The sequence below is a fragment of the Octodon degus genome, unplaced genomic scaffold (assembly GCF_000260255.1).
Source record: "Octodon degus isolate 3935 unplaced genomic scaffold, OctDeg1.0 scaffold00078, whole genome shotgun sequence".
In the NCBI taxonomy this organism is placed as follows: domain Eukaryota; kingdom Metazoa; phylum Chordata; class Mammalia; order Rodentia; family Octodontidae; genus Octodon; species Octodon degus.
Genome location: NW_004524654.1, coordinates 2661013 through 2683778, shown reverse-complemented (window position 1 = coordinate 2683778; position 22766 = coordinate 2661013). Strand labels below are relative to the sequence as shown.

The 22766-nt window shown below is 45.6% G+C and overlaps 1 protein-coding gene across 2 annotated transcripts in view; it reads left to right on the top strand.

Moving 5' to 3' along the window:
- The first annotated feature begins 7557 nt into the window (after window positions 1-7557).
- Window positions 7558-22766, top strand: part of Meis1 (Meis homeobox 1) — a 135908-nt gene continuing 120699 nt past the window's right edge. Inside the window, exons 1-6 of one of the 2 annotated variants that reach the window (XM_004636144.2) lie at window positions 7558-9066; window positions 10927-11153; window positions 12985-13126; window positions 13648-13698; window positions 14499-14549; window positions 15928-16074. In XM_004636144.2, coding sequence (XP_004636201.1) covers window positions 9055-9066; window positions 10927-11153; window positions 12985-13126; window positions 13648-13698; window positions 14499-14549; window positions 15928-16074 — 630 coding nt within the window. In that variant the 5' untranslated portion in view covers window positions 7558-9054. The remainder of the gene's footprint in view (window positions 9067-10926; window positions 11154-12984; window positions 13127-13647; window positions 13699-14498; window positions 14550-15927; window positions 16075-22766) is intronic. The other variant, XM_004636141.2, reaches the window with a different exon arrangement.

Sequence of the window (22766 nt, the reverse complement as noted above, 5' to 3'; positions counted from 1 at the left end):
GGCGAAAGCTCAGCTAGGCCCAGAGGGAGAGGCCAGGGCGACCTGGAGTCCGCTGGGCAGAAAGTCACCCCCAAACCCGCCGGGCGGGGGCCAGCTCGCTCGTCCCGGCCGAGCCGCCGTTCCCCGGCTGCCGCCCACTGCCTCCCACGAGCTCCGAGAGAAAATAGGCGGCGGCCAGACGAGACCCGAGAGGGGAGCGGCCAGCGGGGGGAGGGGACCCCTTTACCCTTTCCTCCTCTGGGAGGCACGTTCCCCCAACGCCTCTCCTAGTCGAGCGGGTTGTAAGCAGACTGTAGCCCCCGCCGTTGCTGGATACAAAGTCTGGCGTGACCTCACTCGACCCAGGGAGCCAGCGCCCCCCGGGGTGCAGGCCGGAGGTGGGGGTGGCTGGGGAACCCCACCGCTGCGCCCGCGGACGAGGACCCGCACCGCCCGCACGCAGGCTGCGGCTGCCGCGCGGCGATCGCGCTGGAGGCTGTGCGCTCCCGCATAGACCGGAGCCCGGAAGTGGCCGCCGGACGGCCAGTGAATGAAGTGGTCTCCGTGAGCGCGGGCGCGGGGGCGCGTCGCGGGCTGTGGGCTCGGTTTCCAACCGATTTGCTTGCGGCTTATACGTGGGCTTCTCCCATTAGTTACACGTTTTCAGCTTGGCCCTTTCTAGCATAAATTACTCAGGAAAAAAAATATTGTTTTTCTCACGCTATCCATAATCTGATGTTCATTTAAAAACAAAAGACAAGGAAAGATGATATTTATTTTTCATTTTTAAATAAGGGCACAGAAGAGTACATTTTCGGATATTCACAAGCCAGTAGCTGCTCAGCAGGCGCCCTTCAGTTTCTGGCTCTTTGCTCCTTGTTTTCCGCCACTAGAATTCTTTCTGAGCTGCAGGAAGCCTGCGATGTTTTTCTTATTCATTAGCTAACTCAATGAAATGTTAAAATATTTAGTTTTGAATAATCAGTACTTTTTTTTTTTTTTGCCTGAAGGTTTTCACAAATTATTTCCCTTTATCAAGTCGAAAACGGATGCGAACCATGACCAATCTGGCTCCTCCAGTTGCTTCCAAGGTAAATGTTTGCGATTGGTGACTAGAGCGTGTCTGCGAGGCCGCTTCCTGCGCGCAGAGCTGTACTCTCATTATCAGCTTAGAACATAGGACCTAGCTGCGTCCACTTGGGAAGAATTTTCTGCTTTTTAGCTACTGTCTTAGGAGCTTTTTAATTGTTTGGGTTTTTTAAAAAATGGATCAAATAGAAGTTCATAAAACCACAGCTGTCCACAGTTCAATTGCTTATGCTAAAGTTTAAAAGATGCCAACGCTACCATTTCTGCAGAAATGAACTGAAACCACGCTGGGCTTGCCATGCTGCAGGCAGTGAATGTCAGCCCAGGTTTTTCAGCGTATCGACACTTCATGCAGTACTGTAAAATCACTTTGACCTCCTCATATGCCATCCAAGAACATCACTGAAATGTATTTATGCATCAATAAAATATACTGAAGCTGTCTCCTTTTCACTATTGTGCTTTCTCTAAGTGTCATCCTAATAAGTATATATATATATATATATATATATATATATATTCTAGTTTTACTAAAATGTCATAGAGAATTTTAACTTCAGAAAAACAAACCAACTTTAATAGCCCTTGTACCAAAGTCCTGTGTCTACTGGATGAAAATCAATTTGACTTCATATATAGATATAGATATAGATATATAGATACAGATAGATATATAGATACAGTTATAGATGCTTTAACAGAATTGCTTCATTCTATTCACTATGATTACTTCAAAAACTATGGCAGTATCAAATAGAGGTCAAAATTAGATTCCTGTTTCTTCCTCACCCCGACTCCACAGTGATGACGCTTCATAAGCATTTTAAAAATCATAACCAAAATGTACACAGGCTTTTTAATGCTCACAAGAACATCAAACAGCCTCTGCAAATTCATGGCGTTCAACTGTGACTGTTACCCACACTTTCTCTCATTGCGACTTTCCCAGTGAAAACACTTGAAGTTTCACATTTTCATCCACGACTGCCAAAAAGGGAACTGCACTAACATGTTTCTGAGCAACAGGTTCTTTCCCCCCTCTCTCTCAAGACTAATGTTTTCGATTACTACATAATGTCACTTTCCAAATTCCAATAATTAACTTGTACATCCAACATTATCCAGGTAGCAGATACATTTAACTTGAATGTCAAGCAACTTTATACTCAAAATCAGGCAACCACCCACATTTTATTTTTCAGAAACCTACCAGGTAAAGTGGTGCACACCTGTAATCAGCACTCAGGAGGCTGAGGCAGGAAGATTTCCAGGGCAGTGAGGTCAGCCTGGGCTAAATAGTGAACTCAAGGATAGCCTGAGTTACATAGTGAGACCCTGTCAAAAAATAGAAAAAAGGAAAAAAAAGGAGGAGCACCTATACTTAACGTCTTCTCTCAAATTTGAAAAAAAAATTAGATAACGTCTGTCCTGAGAGTCTCAGTTCAGTCCCACAGTCCTCTCTTGTTAGCGGCCAGCACCAATCACACCCCTCCCCTGCGTCCCTTACCCCTCCTCCATCCTTAAATACTGGTCAAGGGAAGTTTGTCATCTAGACTGCAGTTTTTCCATTGTCCAGTAGACGGCACAAAAGATCAAGCCTTCAAATGCTAAACAATTCACCCAGGGTGTTTGATTAGGTTTGGAGTGATACCAGTGTGGTGTGCTTTTATACAGCAGGTCAGCCAGCATTGGATCTGTGAAGCAAAGAAGTATATCAACGCTTAAGATAACCTGCCAAGGAAAAGTTTTATATATCAGCTCAACAAAATGCAGCTTCCCAAAATACATCTACTATTCTTAAGGGGGACTGTTCAGATAAATTGTTTAAAGGTTATCTTTAAAGAAATTAAATTGAAAAAATTATAAGATTTCATTTTAATTATCTTCTCATGGATAAAAGTATTTATATCCTAAGCCATCAAGATTCTATAGCTTATGCTTCTTGTGTGAGTCTATGCTTTTGCAAGAGTTTAAGGTTTTTAACAACATTTAACACACAACTTAGTTCAGAAAATTAAAGACTGTTTCAAATAGGTTCATGTACACATATATGTACATATATACAAAATACAGTAAAATACAGTAGTTCTATGAAGCTTTGTAGGTAGTTTCAGGGGTTTATAGTAGAACAAGACCAATAGAAATCACAATTGAGGCTTAGCCTTTTCTAGTGCAATGTATGACTTTAGCTAATATTTATATTTTACTAAAAGGCTTCTATTTCTTTCCATTCTGCAGACATTTCTTATGTCGAAGTTGGGGGAGGGGTAAAGTGTGGGCTAATAACTCATTTCCCAGTTAATTTTATTAAGAATTTATAGCACTGTTTAGAAAGTTTTAAGACAACCATAAATTTTATTAGGAATATTTTATTAAGCCCTCCATTTAATTAATAAAAGACCTCTATAAGTTCTGAAAATGTCAGAGCTAGTAATTATGTTAACCAGTGTAGTTTTTCCTCCTCTAGAGACCAAGGCATTTTAATGATTTGAAATAGAAAAGTAGTGAGGGAAGCCCCTCCCCCTATTTTTTTTTTCTAAATTTCTGCGTTTTCCAGTCAGATCTGAACATAGCAAGTTAGGTATTTCCCCTGCAATGGTCCAAATGCCTTAGCTGAGCTCTCCTCAACTTCTGACTGAATCAGCCATTCTTTGTTTTCTCAAAATGCAGTAAACAAATCTGTGAGTCTGTATAGCCTGAATTGTTTTGGGGCGCTTGATTAACATCCTCTCTAATCCCTCTGGTTAACCCTCCTTCATATCATCTAACCAGATTTCTCCTTTTCCGAGACCTCTAACTAGGTTATTTCACTTTTCTGGAAGCCATTCATTAGCTCTGACTTCTTAGTACCTTTCTCCTATCACATCTAGGCTCTTATCTCCAACATTCCTCTAGTATCTCTACTAGATTTCAAATGTTATTTTCTTTAAACTCCCTTCCCCTTATTTCTATTTTTTTTTTGAAATGCAAATACTAATGTGGGAACAGATTCGGAGGAATGATGTTCTTGGAGTGCAAACCTCAGTCCCCCACACCACAGGACAAGCTAAAAGGCAATCACAACATTTTAACAGGCATCTTAAAGTTAGGTGGCAGATGATAAAGCCTTATCACACTGTGAACACAGCTGCCATACTCGATTGATTAACGGACTTTTGTTTATTCTGGGCCGGCAAATACACACACATTTTACCTTAAGAGGTGCCTCTTTAATTTCAGAGGGTTTTTGAGCTGACTCATCAGTGTGAACTTTTAAGACAAAAGCCTAATGCAGGATGTGGGCCTTTCCAAAGACACAATTCCTTGTAGGAGAACAGAAAGTTCCAGCAGAGTTCTCCCAAGCCACTATACCAACAGCCCAGAGGGGCACTGCTTGCTCTCAATGTCTCCCTGCAGGATGTGTAAACAATAGAGACCAAGGGCTCAGCCTGCCTCTTTTTTGGTCTCTGTTCTCTATCTTGGGGAAGATGCTCTGGGATTGGAAGGGAAAACAGATTGGAAGGCCTGCATCATAAGAGCTGGGGCCAAGGGCCAGAACCCGATCCCAGACCAGGTTTTAGCAAAATAAAAGAGATATTACCTTTAAAAAAACTGTTATCTGAAATAAGCTTAGGATAGGTGCTGACACAGAGCGGACATTACTGTCTGCATTAGTTTACCAAGATACTGTACCTACAACTGTCCCTTCACTTTTTCCTTTTAATAGTTGATTAACTGCTACCCTGCTAAAGGAGGAGTTTTTTTTTTTTTATGGCTACTATATTGCAACTCTAGACGTCCTTTCTGCAATTTCTCTCAGCAAGCACCAACTGTAATAACTGTTTGCTAATTGTAAAATCCTTATCCAGAATGAGGTTTGGGCAAACAATTTGTACTACTGTAATTACATTGTAAAAGTGTTTTAGTCCCTTGATTGTTCAGAATTAATCGTATAAAGGCCTAGAACGAGTATTAGGTTTGCAGTTATAAATGGAAAGACACTTTTCAAAACTACGATGAGTTTAAGCTCGCAAACTCAAAGTATCACAGTCTCTAAAGAAAATCTTTGTGTAGGTAATTGCAAATACATTTTAAAGTAAAATTAACACATCGTAGTTAAAGCACACGTAATCTTCCTCCTGCTCGGAAGAATACTGGTTATGTTTGAAAAGAGGGACTTACATGAACCGTCCTTTGTTTTCATTTCTGTTAGAAAACAGAAAAAGTTACTGGAAAGTAACAATATAAAATAAATCCTGTTGTCAAAAACGTTATATATATATATATATATATATATATATATATATATCTTTTCGAAACTTGAAAAGGTGGACGCACGTTGAGGTACCTCTAAACCCATTACCTAAATCTGACCAAGAAACTCTAGACCATGTTCAACGGAATCTATTTCACAGTAAATTTCTCAGTTAAATTATACTTACATAATTTCCCTCGCAGCTCATTTAAGGACAGAGAACGTAGACCGGCCGCGTTGCACTCTGGTTGGGCCCCCTCCCTCCTGCCCCTCCCCCAGCCTCGCTGAGCCCCCGCAGGCCTGCTGGGGAGACCCAGCTCGCTCCCACCCCTGGAGCGGCCTTCTCAGGCGTTCAGGTGTCCCCCAGGGCACTCTGAAGTTAGGAAAGAGCTAGCTGTTGCCGGTCGGCAAAGTCCTTCCCATACTCGGAAAAGAAGTGCGCTGCCTGGCCTAGCCCGCTCAGCTTCGCTGAAATTAAACAACAGTCGCTTTCCTGAGTTCAGGAGGTTCCATGTTGGCTTGAAATTCTGCTTTCAAGTTCACTTGGGGTGGGAGTGGAGGGTCAGACTTGGGCTTTGGCTCTGGTAACACACTTGGCTTTCCCCGCCCTTGGCTTTGACTCTCAGGCCTGCCTCAACCTCCCGAGCGATGTGTCAGGGTAACTGTATCAGAAAATGGCACACAAGTATAGGATGAATAAAAGTAAAACATTATAAACTTTGAGTACAGAAGACAGAAACTAAAAAAAATAAGAAAGCAGGGACAGGTAAATGCTAAGGGGTCCTGGGGGATTTTCCTTCTTTGAACAATTGATCTCTTGCAACTCGAAGCGCACTGAAGGTTTTAGGGAACGCGTGTCAACCCTTCGACCCTTCGGGCACACAAGGAGCAAGTTCAGTGTTGGGGGCGGGGGTGTGTGCAGCAGGCTGGGAAGGTCGTCTGCTCGGCTTTGCGCGGTCGCTGCTCGGCTGGGGTGAAGCAGCCCGGCGCTGATGTCGCCTAGGGAGCCCACTAGCGCTCGGTGGAACACAACCGCCCGGTTCCCCTGCTCCTCGGAAGCCCACTCAACAGAAACTTGAGCGCTACTTCGCGGGCGGATGCAAATACCCTTCCTTTGCGCCTATGAGTTGGCCTCAACACATTTGTGAGCTCCTAACTTTTCCAAACAATCTCCGCTTGAAGGGGGGCCCTAACCCTTCTCAGAATTCTTTCCACCAGCTATCCCCTCCAGGGTGAGGGTTTGGTCCGCAGCTGTAGGGTGAGATGGGGGTGGGGGCAATGGGAGTGCGGGCGGGCAGCTTTGAGGGAGTCAGCCTTTTGGCCACCGTCAGGGCGGGAATCAGGACTGGCAGTTAGCATTCCCGGCAGATCGAAGCTCCCTGCTGATCGATTATTTGATAATTGATTTTCCCCGCAGCCAATGCGCGGCCGCCGGGGCGGGGGCGCCTCCTGATTGGCCGGGCCCTCCTCCACCGCTGCCTACCGAGATTTGGGTGAGCTCATTTTCCAGTCGACCGCAGGGGGATTTTTCTGCGAGGTTTCAGCTGGAGGGAGGAGGCGAGAATCCTCTCCGAGCCGAGCTAGCTGCGAGCCCTGCCTGGGATGTGAGCTTTCCAGCGGCTGGGGCTAAGGCGCCTCGGCAGACTGGAGCCAGGCGGGCAGGAAAAATAAAGACAAAAGTACCCCCACTAAATATAATAATAAAGGGCAAATTTAGGGTGGAAGAATGAAAAGAAGGGCATAGGTATTTAAGCCCAGAAAATAGGTATCGAGACAGAGAAAGTTGAAATCAGGGACTGGCTCGAGACTCGGAGTTGTGGGGACTGGCAGCTTTTGTCTGAAATCTCAGCTCCCAAACTGGATTTCTTTTTTCTCTGGCATCAGGAGTTTTCGCCGAGCAGGGCTGGGAACAGGAAAGCGGAGTATGAGCACAGAAGTCTGGGGAGGAAAGCGCAGGGCGTCGCCAGGGCAAGAGCGGGGGGCGCAAAGCCCCTCCAGGCCCTGGCGAGGCCGCGGCTGAAGCCCCTTGGCGCCTCGAAGACAAAGGCGCCGAGGCCGCAGCCTGAGCGGAGCGCGCCGGCCCCGTCGCGCCGCGCCCTGGGCGCACGGCTGCCTCGCCCGGAGCGGGTTAGGGAGAGGAGCCTCTCCCCCAGCTCTGCGACCCGGCTCCGCCCGCCCGCGAGGTCCGGTTGCGCAGAGCCCGCGTCGGGTTTCGCTTTCCGGCGATCATAAATAGCTTGGTGTTTGTAAACAGGCGCTGGGGGCACATTCCCAGAGCCCGGCTCATTGTTCCCTCCCTTCCTCTCTCACTCCTTGCGGGGCGCCCTGGCTGGGGCTGGAACTGAAGGGGCGAGGTGGGGGCGTCCAGACCCAAAGTGACAAAATGCAAGCATTTCCTGTCCTCCGTCCGGGCGTCCACCTCTGACAGCGAAAAACTCTAAGCTGGATCTGCAGAAATCTCAAGCTACCTCCGCCCCACGTTCTTGGGACTCCGAGCAGAGCCTTCCTAGCCCAGCTCCAGCTCTTCGTGCTCTCGGATTGACTTTTCTCTTTGGGGCGTCCAGTTCTGAGAATCCAGCACTTTGCGCACCACCCACCTCCCCGGAACAAAATACTGGCAGACCCCAATAATTTCGAGGAAAGTCTTGAAGTCTATGCGCGGAGCCCTGTGCAAAATAACTCCCGCTGCTGCCTGGCCCGCGTTTATTCCCAGTTTATTTCAAGAGAGACAGCTTTGGGTAGAGAGTCGTTGGGGGGACGGGGGGGGGAGGAAAAGAATATAGAAAATAAAACCGGCGGCTGGGCGCTGCTGCCTGCGCTTGTGTGCGTGTGCTCGGGATGGGTGGTGTTTGTGCCTGCGCGTGCGATTTAATGGAGCGCCTTTCTGCCTCTCCAGTGCGGACTGAGCTCGCTACGCGCACCCACCCCTGCGGAGGAGCCTACTTGCTGCAGCCCAATGCATTGTGTAAGACGCGACCTGTTATGGCCACCACTACTTCCGGGTTCTAGCATTCTGGTCGGAATCCACCTCTCCGCCTGTGCAACACACACTTTACACACGCACGGGGACTGCAAGCGGACAGCATCGATCGTGGCTCCTTTAAGACAAACTCAGACAGACATTTTTTTTTGACCCTCCTTCTTCTAATCTCCCTCCAGTGCAGCAGTTGCAAAGACGGAGCGAGGGGGAGAGAAAGAGAAAGAGCGAGAGAAGAGAGAAACTGATTAGGAATTAGGACTGATTCAAGGGAAGCGAGCGCTAGGGCTTTGTGCATTTGAATATTAACATTTGAGGTGTTCTGACCAGAAGAAGACAGAGCGGATGATCATTCATTCACCACGTTGACAACCTCGCCTGTGATTGACAGCTGGAGTGGCAGAAAGCCATGAGATTTGGTAGTTGGGTCTGAGGGGCGCTCTCTCTCTCCCTCTCTCTTCCTCTCTCTCTCTCTTTTTTTAGCTGATTTTTTGGGGAGAGAAGATCTGTTCCCCCCCCTTTTTTTTTCTTTTTGCCCCCGCTGCTGTCTTGGAAACGGAGCGCTTTTATGCTCAGTGACTCGGGCGCTTGGCTTCAGGTCCGGTAGACCGAAGATCTGGGACCAGTGGCTCACATTGCTGGAGACGACGTTAAGGGATTTTTCGTCGCGCTTTTTTTTTTTTTTTCCGGGGGAATTTGCGTATTTGTTTCTTTTCACACTGGCCTTAAAGAGGATATATTAGAAGTTGAAATAGGAAGGGAGCCAGAGAGGCCGATGGCGCAAAGGGTACGTATTAAAAACAATTGTGGAGCTCAAATGTGAGATTAAATTGAAACGTGGACACTGTTTAAAAGTTTCCTTTTTTCTTTCTCTCATTTTGAATGAGGCTTCTAAAGCCGTGGCCTAAACAAGAGAGGATTTATTTAATGCATCTCTAGGCATATGTACGTTACTTGTAGTTGTTAATTCACATAATCAAGTTTTCTACAGATTCCTAACCAACAGCTATCTAAATAAAAATACAAGCTCCAGCAATCATCTGTTAAAAAAGACTGCTAGATACAAAATACTGTAATTGGGGAATCCAAGGACCAGAAGTTTAAAGTTTATACTTAAACTAAAATAAGCAGCTGGAAACTTCTGATATGTTATTGATTATGGTCCTCTTTAGTATCATTTGAAGTATTTAGCGTTTTAAGCAAATAACTGTCATAGTACTCTGTGTGGTTTTATTGGTTGGAGTAACAGTCAACTTTTTAAAGTAATATCAGTTTGCATGGATTTTTATGCAAGCCACTACTTTGCAAGTTTTTTCTTAGATGAGTCCTGTGCTAATTGGATACTAAGCACACAGCTACTCACTTTTAAAATGCAATACTAATTTCCCCAATATTCCTATTTGAATGGAAATGTAGTGAGAGTAAAGTGAGACAATGACAATCCAACTGAGGTAGTTTCTTAAAGAAAGGGGCTCTACAAAAAGCCTTCCTTGCATAATTTGTGTCCTGGCCCTCAAAGCCCTGTTTGCAAAAGAAAGTTACTAGGCTGACACATTTTTTCTTTACTCCTTTGGTTTAGGCAAATGTCAGCGTTCTTCCAAACTCTTTTCACACCTCTGGTTTTAGCAGATGAAAGTGACAATTTCTTTTTTCTTTGAAAATCATTTCACTCTAGGCACCTTCAAATCTTGGGAAAAAGACTTAGCCTGGAATGAAGCATTTAAAAAAAAAAAAAAAAAAAAAAAAACGAGTAGCTAACTGTAGCACAAAAATAATGACATTGTGAAAGTAGTTTTTCTAGATGAGAAAGATGAGGCGTTGTATGTGCATTTGGTTTCAAATTTACTTTTAAAATCTGATGAATAACATTTGCCTCATTGATCTGTAGTCTGGGAGAAAGTTTGTAAGTTTTGTTAATAAAAAAATATTAACTGTTTTAATTATAGGTTTTCTTTAACTTGGGGGGGTGCCCAATTCTGAATTCATATGTAAGGTACAGGGAAAACTACCCTTATTTAAATTTTACTTATAAGGGGGTCAGTTTGTTTTGTATGATTTAGCAGAGTTTGTCTTGGAAAGCACAGAAAATGTAGTGTCTTGCTGAACTGGCCAGCCCCACGCTGGCAGGAAAATAAAATGAGAAGCCTGCCTGAATTCACGTGCTTGGCGGAGCTGTTCCCATCGTAACTTTTTTTTTTTTAATTCCCCCTGATGTGAAGGGGCTGTGAAACTAGGCGGTTTGCTGCACTGTCCTGGCACGTTTTATTATTGTGATTTTCAATTTCCTCCCCCAGAGACATGCACGTTTTACCTTCCGCCCTCTGGGAGAATGCTTCTCTTTCTTTCCTTTTTCCTTCCTTCCTTGCCAAAGGATTCTGAATTTCTGAATTAGTTGATAGGGATACAAGTTAGGGCAAGAAGCTTAATGTCAGTGGAGTCTTACTGAGAACCTAGAAACTGAGAATCCTAGAAATTTTACTTTAAATTTATTTTAAAAATAGAAATCTCAACTGTAGAAATACAAGGCCACTAAAATCCAGGTTGAAAGACCCAGCCGGATTGACCTTATATAAGCTCCGAGCCCTGCTTCTCCCCTATTTGCCCGCCTGGCCTTCTGAACCTTGTTTCTCTCCTGTTTGTCATGCAGTACGACGATCTACCCCATTACGGGGGCATGGATGGAGTAGGCATCCCTTCTACAATGTATGGGGACCCGCATGCGGCTAGGTCCATGCAGCCGGTCCACCACCTGAACCACGGGCCTCCTCTGCACTCGCATCAGTACCCGCACACAGCTCATACCAACGCCATGGCCCCCAGCATGGGCTCCTCCGTCAATGACGCTTTAAAGAGAGATAAAGATGCCATTTATGGGTAGGTACAATGGGCGGCAGTTAAAGAGTTGAAGTGCGTTGCTTTCCCTATTTCCCCATGCCCTCCAAATGAGGAGAAGTCAGACCTCTCTGGATTGGAGGTCCGTAGCTGGTGACTATTTATTCACAATGCATGAAAAATCTGGGGAGGCGGCCTGCCATCCCGGCGCTCCCCACCTCCATTCGCACTCTGGGCTTGCTCAGCGCCCGGCCTCGCCGCTGCGGTGGCCACCACGGGGTCCCAGTTTGGGAGAAGTTGTCTAAAGGTTCTACATCCCCTTTCAGCCTCCAGTTCAGCGGGTCCAAGTGCTCCCTTGCTCGACTTTGCTCCAGAGCTCTGGGGGTTTCAAACTGCAGGCGCCTTTGTGTTGGAACGAAACTTTTAGTTTAAGGGAAAATCTTTTAAGCCACTGATTGTTCTGACTTGCTAAGTTTACTCAGCAACCGTATGCTGCCTCTGCCACTGCACAATACAGCCAAGGGAGGACAGTTGCAGGTCAGGCAAGGGGGAACATGTTTTGCATTTAGGGGGTTTGACCACTGAAGTCAAGGAGAGAGGTTTACACTGAATTGTTACAGACACTAAGAAACTTCTAGTCGTTTTAGCACTTTGTGTTCAAAAGCGAATCCTGTAGGATTTAGCAAGGAGAAAATGCCTTGCTCTTCGGCCGGAGGGTTTTGGCCGCAGCTCAGACAGCGTTCTCCCGGCATCTGGCTATCCGATTAGACCCTGAACTAGTAAGAAACCGTTGTGAAAGTCACTTGCGCCTACTGTGTGCTGATGAATTTTAGGACCCTTTTTTACTTTGCAGCAACTTTTATTTCCATTTATTTCTTTTTTGTAACATCATGCGACACTGACCCTCTTTCCTGTGTTAAAAAAAAAAAATCTTTCTGCTTTATTTCCTGGTCCCTTATGCAAGAGCCTGGTTTAAATCCCAGTGTTCTGTCCACAGCGTTAAGTGCAAATGGTTTAGACTCTGGAACAGAACATTTGGGGAAGCTTTGAAAAGGACCCCAAACTATTAAATTTCCAGCTGGGCTGTGAGAGCTAATAAAAGACTAGAGACACCTCCTTGGGCATTAGAAGAAGCTTTTTTTTTCTTCTTCCTCTTTCTTTCTTTTTTTCTCTTTTCTTTTTTATGGGCTGAGACAAGCGATATCTAGGCCCTTCACAATACTATTGCTTTGCCACTCCGCAGAGGCGAAATGAAAGGCTTGACCGCTGGAACATTTGAAGGAACTTTCTTTGGGGGGCGGTGGGGGGCACCCGCGCCGGGAGGGGAGGGCTCAAAGAGCCGAGGAGAGGCCGAGGGCCGCGGCCAGGGGTCCGTAGGTAGGTGCAGCCTTGTGACAGAGGGTCCTGCAGCGCCGAAGTCCCTTGCTCAAGTTAGTTGGGCGCCTGCTACCGGGATCCTCAGAGCCCTGAGCTCCCCGCGGCCTCCGTTGCCCTCGCCCAGACCTCGGCCCAGCCTGGCCTCAGGTCGGGCGCAGCAGCCGGGACCAGGGGCGGTCGGGTGGGAAACTTCATTCAAGATGGCTGCTGGAACCGCTGGGGTTTGATTCGGAGCAAATGTTGCTAATTTCTCTGGCCAGAGATGTTGCACTGATCATCAGATGCGGTCCACGGGCTCAGGCCACCGACCTCAGAGCCCTAGGAGGAAGGGGAGGTGAGCAGTCACCTGGGTGGGGGGCAGAAAAGGGGGTCGAGGAGATGACAAACCCAGGGAGGGGGTCTCTGCCTCGAGCCTTGGAGGTTTTCCTTGGGCGCCCTTTTTCCCAGACTGGAGACTAACCATTGTGTTGTTTGTGACTGTTGTATTCTCTTGCAGACACCCTCTCTTCCCTCTCTTAGCACTGATTTTTGAGAAATGTGAATTAGCTACTTGTACCCCCCGCGAGCCGGGGGTGGCGGGCGGGGATGTCTGCTCCTCAGAGTCATTCAATGAAGATATAGCCGTGTTCGCCAAACAGGTCAGCAAAATAAATGTTATTCTAAAACAAACAAAAACAGTAAAAGAAAAAAAGGACTCTTTCCCCTAACACACACACACACACACACACACACACACACAGCGAGCACATTCGGAAAAGTAGTCAACAGAGAGTTCGCCCTAAGCCCTGCGTGTTGCATGCACCCCGAAATGACCCTTCCAGAGAAGTGTGCTTGCGGTAACTTCTCGCATCCTTAAACCCACTCCCCCTGTACAAAGTGAGGCAGAGAGCTCAGTCTGGGAAATACAATCACACCCTCCACCTCCCGGAGCTGCTCTGGTCTAGTGGGTCATAGGAGCACGGCTGAGCCTTGGGCTGGTTCTCGGCTGGATTTACCCTGCAGTGGTTCTGCATGGGACAGAGTTAGGGAGCCCCTCCCAAGGCTGCATCCTGCCCCGACAGTGTGATAAGGCATGCAACTAGGAAGAGGACCAGATTTCAAATGTTTTCTTTCTTTTTCTTCCCCCTCCCTCTCCCCTCTCCTTCTCACTTGTGTTTAGATTCGCGCAGAAAAACCTCTATTTTCTTCTAATCCAGAACTGGATAACTTGGTAAGAGTTGACCCCTTTACTCCCCTCCCCCACTTCTCCCACCCCACCCTGCCCCCAGCCCCTCAGCTTTTCTTCGAGAGCCCTGAGGCTTATAGACTGGTCTTTCCATAGCTGCGAATCGGCTGGGCTGCACACACTTCGGTCCAAGGACAAGTGACTGAGGGACAAGATCTTGGGCAAATAAATTCATCTCGAGAGGGCCTGGGCGAGCTGGCGCGGGAAACGCGAGCTTTTGTTTTTTATGACAGCCGGGTTGCGCGGCTCTAATCAGCGCCGGGATTTATCTCCTGGCCTGTCAGCGTATGTGCTTAAACTTTGCGGACTTCCCCAGCCCTGAGTCTCAACACCAGGGCAGGGACCCGGCAAGAGCTGCTAGACAACCAGCTTGCCTGAAAGGTGTGCAGAAGGCAGCAGGAAGTGTGCAACGTGTGAAGCTACTGTTGGGGTCTACTTGGAATGTCTTCCATTCATTTATTCCAAGGAAACATCTAGCCCAGCCTTGTGCCCCTTTGGGGTAGGGATGGAGTCAGAGGGATGGAGGAAAAGGGAGAGCTGTGGAGGAGGAGAGTGTTTATGACCCCCACTTAGATGCTTTGTTGTTGTTTTAGCTATATTTTCTCCTTAAGAAATATAAACCTCTAGATGGTACCCAGTCACTGCTATTAAGTTTTAGTGTTTTTGCCATAAATCAAAATAACTCTGTTTACTGGGGACAGGGGTGGGCTGGAGATGCAAGGGCTGTGATAGCCAATTTGCTGCAAACTATGAATGGGGCACTCATTCTTTTTGTGTCTTTGCAGATGATTCAAGCCATACAAGTATTAAGGTTTCATCTGTTGGAATTAGAGAAGGTAATTTCTTTGGCCTCTTTTCCCTTTACTTCACCCTTACCCCTAAACACAGGAGGGGAGGGTTCAGAATGGCTGAACTTCGGGCTTCTGAGATATTTGCATAAATGTCTTTCTTTCTGGTAATTAGTGTCAAGGCCAATCTTCGCATCCATTTCTCTTCTCAGTTTAATTACAATTTCAGCCACTAAAACCGGGATCACAAACGCCTTGTGTTCATTCTTAATACCTTGCTGGCTTTGTGTAAATAGTTGCAATTGTGTGCTTCCTATTTGCTGTTTAGAATGCTGTTGTGAGTTTGCCGCCCAGGTTAATTCCTCTCCCGTCTCTTCTCTGCCTCCTCTTCTTTGAGGAGGAAAAAAAAAAGTTTTGTTTAGTTTGAGTGAGTTTCTGGAAGACAGTTTGAGAGCAGCGGCAGGTCACAGAAGAGGTGGAGGGGTGGAGGGGGAGCCGGCAAGGAGACTGGAGGAGGTGGTTGTAGGAGGCACATTGGAGCCTTTCGCAGAGACAAAGCAGGGCGATCACTGTGGCAATTTCTTGAATCTGTGACTCCTGCATACACTCCACCTTCACACTCCAGAAAGGGTGCGGGACAACGTGATTTTGCTAGCTGTTCTATAAATCTCAGCAATAAAAACTTAATGCGTTGTAATTCAAACTAACATTCAATTGCAAGCATGCTGGGATTTCTTGTGAGTTTCTGCTTGTCAGTGATACCCGAGACCTGAGAGTGACCACTTCTCTTACACCTTAGTATTTTCAGTCCTTTTCTTTTGGAAAAAAAATTAATTTCATAAGCTTTTGTGGCTGTAGCTTTTGTATAATATGGATACTGGTAAATTGATTTCCTTTTGGGTTTTTTTTTAAAGGATCCTAAAATGTTCTCCTTATGGATAGATACCTTAATTATTACAAATGTTATAGGGATTCATTTGTCAGGCACATAACCTCTGTCACCATAGTACAGGTCCTTTGGAATATATATATATATATATATATATATATATTTTCCTTAAACACTTTGGAAAAGGATTTATGATAAAGTAACTGGATGAAATTAAATAGTTTACCTTAAGTGTCACCCCCACAGGTCACCTCTCTAATGGCCACAGCCCCAGGAGCAGATGAATTTAACACGGGTGTTGAATATGTTGTAGCCTGTGAATCATCTTGTCACTGTCAATTTTCTGGGATATCTCTATTTTGCAAGAAAAGAAAGTTATTCCTAATTCTGGATGCATCTGGGGGTCTCTGGAGGACAATTGCCCTGTGTTTCCCCTATTTGGAAGTTTGGATCTCAGAAGGGGGGTGGATTGCACTTGTCAATGCCATTTATGTACTCCTGATTATATTTCCATTTTTTATTTCTGTCATAATGTAGGTACACGAATTATGTGACAATTTCTGCCACCGGTATATTAGCTGTTTGAAAGGGAAAATGCCTATCGATTTGGTGATAGACGATAGAGAAGGAGGATCAAAGTCAGACAGTGAAGATATAACAAGATCAGCAAACCTAACCGACCAGGTACGCGCTTTACAATTTCAACATCCCTGGCACCAAAAAAAAAAAGAAAAAGAAAAAGAAAAAAATCTGTATGCATATTGCTTGCTGGGTCACTATCACCTCCTTTTATTATTTGCATATGATTAAGTCCCTTTTAGATACATTTCCATCGAAATGAAAATTTTTGAATAATGTGGCTATTATTGCTTCATTAAGGCTGGCTCTGGGATTCGACCTGGAGAGATGAGCTTGTAAAAGCTTCGCCTGCAAACTTGACCTGTTTCTTGTCGCTTTTAATTTTTGTCTTTATTTTATTTACCCTCTATCATAATGGGAGTGTTAACTGCCAGTGCCCGCCTGTGATTGTATGGCTTTGTTCATGAGCATTTTCCTCCTTCTATCTTGAAGAAAAGAAATGTGTAGGGTCTGCTTATTTCTTATTTTATTAGGAATAAATCCAAGATAGGTGGTCTAAGAGAGACAGTGAGGGTTTGAAATCTAGCAAATGCTGGCTATTTTCTCCCTGTCTGTACGGTTCATTAGCCTGTCTTGTCAGTTTTCCTCGGCCGAACGCTTCTAGACCTCACTGAACATTGCTTTGTGCAGTGTTCGCTGCAAGCTCGCCCATTTTATTGTACTTAATAGAAAAAATAAGACCAGGCCGAGGTTAGAAAAACAGATAAATATGGACTTTTCTCCTCCTCTTTCCTCCTCATCCTCCAGCTGGTACGTGCTCTGGGCCCTCCGGGTTGGCAGTTTTCTGAAGTGTTAACATGGGGGTCCCCCTGGCAGCTCTCTGGGTGTGGCCCCCAGTGCCGCCTTTGCTCTCCACTTTGCCGTTTGCTCACTGTGCCCCCTCCTCTGGCAGCTCCGCTCCAGGCCCTTCTGCTGCTGTGTTGCTAAGTGGGAAGACTTCCCTTTGGAGTTGCTGCGGGGAAGGGGTTGCTTCTCTCCTGCTGTCACCCTGACACCACAGTTTGCTCCTAGTTTCTCTATTTCTCTTGCACTGTCTCTAGAGTGGTCCAAATGAGTTGCAAAAATGCCATGAAAGTGAAAATGTGAGGAGTGAGTGAGATAAAGCTGGGCCTAAGATAGCTCTGTTATGAATTTTTACAAGGAGCCTAAAGACTTAGGTAGCTGCCTCCTCTACCTCCCTCTCTGTAGAGTGAAGGCCCGAGTTCTTCTCCTCAGAAGTGGCACCTGACTCCCATCCTGGGGGAAGAGACCAGCCTGCCTTTGTTAAGCCAAAGGCCAGCGACAGTTTTCTTTTGCAAGCTCTGCTGGCTGGCCACTGTCTTGGGCAGCCTTAGCCCAACGCCTCGTCCTCCTTGTCATCTTAAGGTGTCTTCTCTCAACATCATGTCCTTAGCATAAATGCCAGGCTTGACCCAGGCTGGTGTCCCCCTCCTACGTGAGGAGTGAGGCAGAACTTAAAAGCACTAGCAGGATCCTCACTGCTGTTTGGTGAGTCGGAAACTTTTGGCAGTGTAGACGCTGTACCAAATGGATAGTTTGTGCGGTCCTAAGGCTGTTGGGCTGAGGTGGGAAAATCGAGAGGCTCTCTGCCCTAGTCCTGCCGGCTTTCTGGCTTCTCTAGCCTTTTGGTTGACCAGCCCTAAGAGCTGTGATATGCAGATTCTGCAGATGAACCCTTGGGTAGCTGCTGTTGAATAAAAATTGTACTCCAACAAGCCTAACTAGAAAATGGGATTCTAAAAGCTACGAAGTGCTGGGTACATAAAGCTATTTGAGGAAATTACAAGAATCGCTTAGGGGCATGAATGAAATCAACACTTTAATTGCCTCCAAAATGAAGATTTATACCCCATTTTCTCAACGAATCATTATTTTATTAAAGTCAAAGATAAAGGACCAAAGTTATGAGATTTATTGGGGAGATGCAAAATTGATGCAATTTCTTTGAGTTCTCCCTTTTCCTTATGTAAACTTTCATTACCCAGTCACCCTAATTTGAAATATGCAAAGATTGCTGTACAGTTGTATTGGGTAAAAATTCTCATTTCATTCTCTTCAAACTATGGGAGTCCTACATTCAGTCCCATAGTTAGGAGTCAGTCGGCTTCTTCACTTAGCCTATGAGGGAGGGGGGGCTGCCTTCTGTGACTCCTTGGGGTCTCCCAGGCCCCAGTTGGTTGGACAGTACCAAACCCCAGTTTGTTTTCTCTGTTTTCCTGTTCTTAGGGGTCAGGAACTAGTGGTTCTGGACTGGATTTGGACAGGGGAACGCAGAATGCGGGGCTCCCGTGATCCTGTGCCCTGCTCACACATGGGTGAGCTCCTGACTTTTAGAGAGGTGGCCAGAGAGGGGAGGGCTGAGGTTCCAGGCTCCCTGGAGCTTGGATCGAGTCTCCAGGGACGTTGTAACCCTAGAGCGGCCGGGGCCAGGCCGCTAGATGGCTTCTCCACCTGTCTGTGAAGAGAGCCCGGCCAGTTCGAACCTGGCAGAGTGTGCCCGGGACTGGGTGTCCTCGCTGTGGCGTGAATGCAGGGTCTTGTCAGCTCATTAACCCTCCTCTCTGGGGGCCACTGGCGACAAGGCTTATTTTATTTTACTTTTTTGTCCTCGGAGGGCACAAAGGCTGCTACCTGGATGCTAGTTGGTTTCCCGGAGGGCTAAACCAGCGTAAATCCACTTGGCCGTGTAGTGTTGTTGGTCTGGGTATTTTGTATGTGTGTGTATCAGAGTAACACACCACTAGAAACTGTAATCCTATTCTTCTTCACGCCCTCCCCTCTGTCCTTTTGTGTGACTTCCCACCCGTCAGTCTGGGGGTGACCTGAGGGTCCCAGGGCCTGAGAGCCACCTTGGGCAGTCGCGGGCCTCCGGGGCGCCCTCTCCCGTCCGCTGTGCTCCATCCAGGCTCTGCACTCTCTCCACGGCGCCGGGAGCTTGCCTGCCTTGGTGTGCTCACTCGGTGCAGGGCCGAGCTGGACTTTAGAGTGGCCCGAGAGGGTGAGCGGTATGGGAGGAGGCTTCGAGGGTATGGTCTGGTTTGATTGGCAGCCGGCAAGAATGTGAGTCCCAGGGGGGCTGGCCCAGAGACAGGGAAGCCAACTGTGGAGATGAGGGCGCAGAGAGCGTATAGGTAGTGGCCGTAGAACCTGGCCACCCAGACGCTAGACAGAAGGCGAGCCTACAGGGCTCAGGCCCAGCCATAGCCTTCTTTCCCGAGATCGGCGCTTTCTACTCCTTGAATCTAAGCATCCTCAACTCAGAGGAGCAATAGGGAGAGTGGGGAGAGGAACAAATTATGGAGTGGGTCTGCAAGGTTCCTTCCAGGGGTGGCCACGCTGTCCATAGCAAATAGAGATGAGCTGGGCCTGACATCTGACTGGGCATCAGGAGCAGCCCAGATCCTCCCCACAGGGCGATGGAAACAGAAAAATGTTCCCTTTGGATTACAGTTTTGTTTTTTATTTTAATTCAACAACCACTCTGGGTGGTGTGTGAGGGTCCTTATTGGAATCTGCATTTACCAGCTCCTGGGAGAGGGTGGCTGCGCCCGCTGCCTGCCCTGTTGCATGCTAATCCAGATTTGCGTCTGACTTCTGAGGAGGAAAAAGAAGGCTGGGAGATAGGACCTAAGTCAGGCTGGCCAGGCAGGTCAAATGCTAAGCGCTAAGCATTGTATGCTAAGGCGTGGTGGGCAGGTTTCTGCGGGTGGGGGAAGGAAGGGCCAGGGACGAAGGGGACAGTAGCTAGGCCTCTGGGTTGTGCGGGTCTGGGGCCTCTGATCTATACACTTTGGTTCCTAAGTGGGCCTGGGAACTTTGGTGGTCATTGTTTTATTTCAGAAGTTCACTATGTTTTATTTTAAAGAATACTTTGGATTACAGTTCTTCAAACTGAAGTAGGACTTGACTAAGAAATGAAGCCAAACAAAAATACCACTCCCTCTTTCTCTCTCTGAAATGGTACATTGACGTGTCCTGGGGAAACGTAGGTTTTCCTCTGGGGGAGGTGTCAGATGAGGGATGGCTTAAGAAACAACTAATGTCCTTCATGGATTGAATCTGCTGGGTTAGCAAAAAAAAAAAAAAAAAAAAGATGGAGACAGTGGATGTTTACTGATATTAGAAATGCCTGCCATTTATTTTCATTCGCTATAAAATAATTGAACACCAAAAGCAGGAAGCAGGGAAATCTTCTCTTTGTCAGGTATTTCCCTTCTAAATGCCTACATCTGGACACATCTTATTTAAATTGTAAATGATTCCCGGGGTCCCACTTAATGACTCAATCCTGGAACTCAGTGCTGGAACTTCTGTTGTCCAGACTGTTCTCAGCCTTGCAAGTACAGGAGCATCTGCATCCTCTAAGTCTAGTTTCCATTGTTGTTGTGAGCCATGTGTTGTGTTCTTAACTCCTTTTTTTTTGAAATATGTCGAAGGGAAATTATGGCAAGATTCTCTTTAATGATTAAATAATAAGGTGTTGACTGCTTGTCACTACACTAGCTAATTGGGATGTTCACTCTAGACCCTTTGTGGATTAGTGTCCTTTGAATTAAAAGTTCCTTCCTTGTGTACCAGGTATGTTTTTATTGTCCGTTTCTGGTTGGCTTTGGTGTATATGTGGGAATTTCAGAGTAAGGATGTATTGATTCTTATTAGGAGCACTAAAACTTTTTTAAAGAATAAAAAGAAAAAAGTGCAGGGCCTATGCAGGTAGTTGAGATCAATTACTGTGCACTGTTGAATGTCTCCAGAACTAAATGCTAACATGCCAAATGTTCTTTTCATAGTCCCCCTTTCTCACTGTCCCTCTTTTCCTACTCTCCCTCCTTCCATTACCCCTTCTTCTTCTCTCTCAACTGACGTCCCTAGTGCAAGTTCCACGGTTATTAATGGAAGCAGTAATTCTAATGCTCCTCATATAAAGTGAAGCTCCATAACAGTAACAATTGTGCAGCGATTTAACTAGCTCTGAGTCAAGAGGTCACCCAAACAGCCACTTTCCTCTCACCAGAGTGACTCCATTGCTTCCCATTCACAAGGACATGGACTGGTCCTGTGTACTAGGATGATTGGTGGGCACCGGGGACATAGCTCAGTAGGGTAAGCGCTTGCCTGGCAAGCGTAAGGGCCTGAGTTCAATCCCCGGTTCCGCCAATAAATAAATAAATAAGTAAAAAATAGCTATAATGATTGGTGCTAACTTGGAGAACTGTATCAGAAAATATGGAGAAGGATAAATAGTAAATGAAGAAGAGAAGGAGGAGGAAGGTGGAGAAAAGGAATAAAATGCAGGTCCTATTTTCTAAAAATCAACTGCTATGTCATCCCATAATTGCCCAACTTAAAAATAAACAAATTTTAAATCATTATGTTTTCAAACACTCCTATGTTTAAGTTTTAATATGTTTGTCATAGTCCGAAAGATTTAAAACACAGCTGTTGCTGGGTGATGGAACAAAAATTCTACGCTCAAACTTCATACTCTTAAAACGCAAAGACCATTTGGAGTCCCTGAGTAGAAACACGTTTATTAGGGCCAAGCAGAGAGGTGAAAGTACTAACATATAGCTGTGGTAAACCTTGTAGGGCAGAGTCGGAGAGATTGTGAAGGATGGCTAACAAATAATATTCAGACACTTGTCATGAATGAAAATACTGTCGCCGTGAATTCAAATGAAGTATTTTCATACTGGTAGTGTTATGTTTTCCATAGCAACAACAGTTTTTCTTATGAAATGTAAATATGTCCAACAAATGTGAAATTCTACAGTTATTTATGTATTTATTTATTTTCGGCTGCTGCTGATCCGACCCAGCATCTTGCGCATGGAAGGCAGGCTACTTAACATAGAGCTGCGTCTTTGGCGCTAACCATTTTAATAAGCGTTCGTACAGTCACCAAGCAGAACCTGAGAATGTAGACAGAAACTTTGAAAGAAAAGTTGGCATACGGCCATCCTCCTATAGGGCCTGGCAGGAAAATGATCAAAAAATGAACATGAAATAAGACTTCCTGTAAGGACTATAATTCAACATTATTTGACTCCACTGTCAGAAAAATAGTTGAAGGATAGTAAACTGATATGGTTCTCAGTCGTTTTTGTTACACTGTCTTAAATATTCGCAACTGTAGCATTTTACATGCCCTTTTTATTTTGGATTATGATATCTGTCATATTTGTAGCAAAGCAGTACATGAATTTATGCTGCAATTGAAACAAAATTTTTAAATTATTTCTCCTGAGCACAAATTAATATTTTAAAAATTAAATCAAAATGATGGGAAAGTGCTCTCTTACAAATAAAGAAACAATAAAAAAAAAAGAATGCAGGCGATCTAGCTTTGGTTTTAAAGTTTTCAAAATCCCAAGTAAAAGAACACTGCTGTAAATCATACGGGGCTTGTTGCTCCCACCCAGTGGGAAACATCAAGCTGTAATACCTGTTTTAAAAGTTAAGAGTCTAGGGATGTTGCTTAGTGATATAGTACTTGCATAGCATGTGTGAGGCCCTGTTTGGAACGCTAGCACCACACCAAGAAATAAATAAAATAAAATACTTAGCACATAATTAGTTTCCAAACTTAATTTTTAATAATGATTCCAGGACTCAACTTTTGGGATCTAGTAAAAATCGATATGCCCTACTATCTTTAATATTTGTCAGTGAACCTCGTATATATATAAAATCAATTTGGGAAAATTCGAACAGATGGATATGTAGTTCTAGTATAA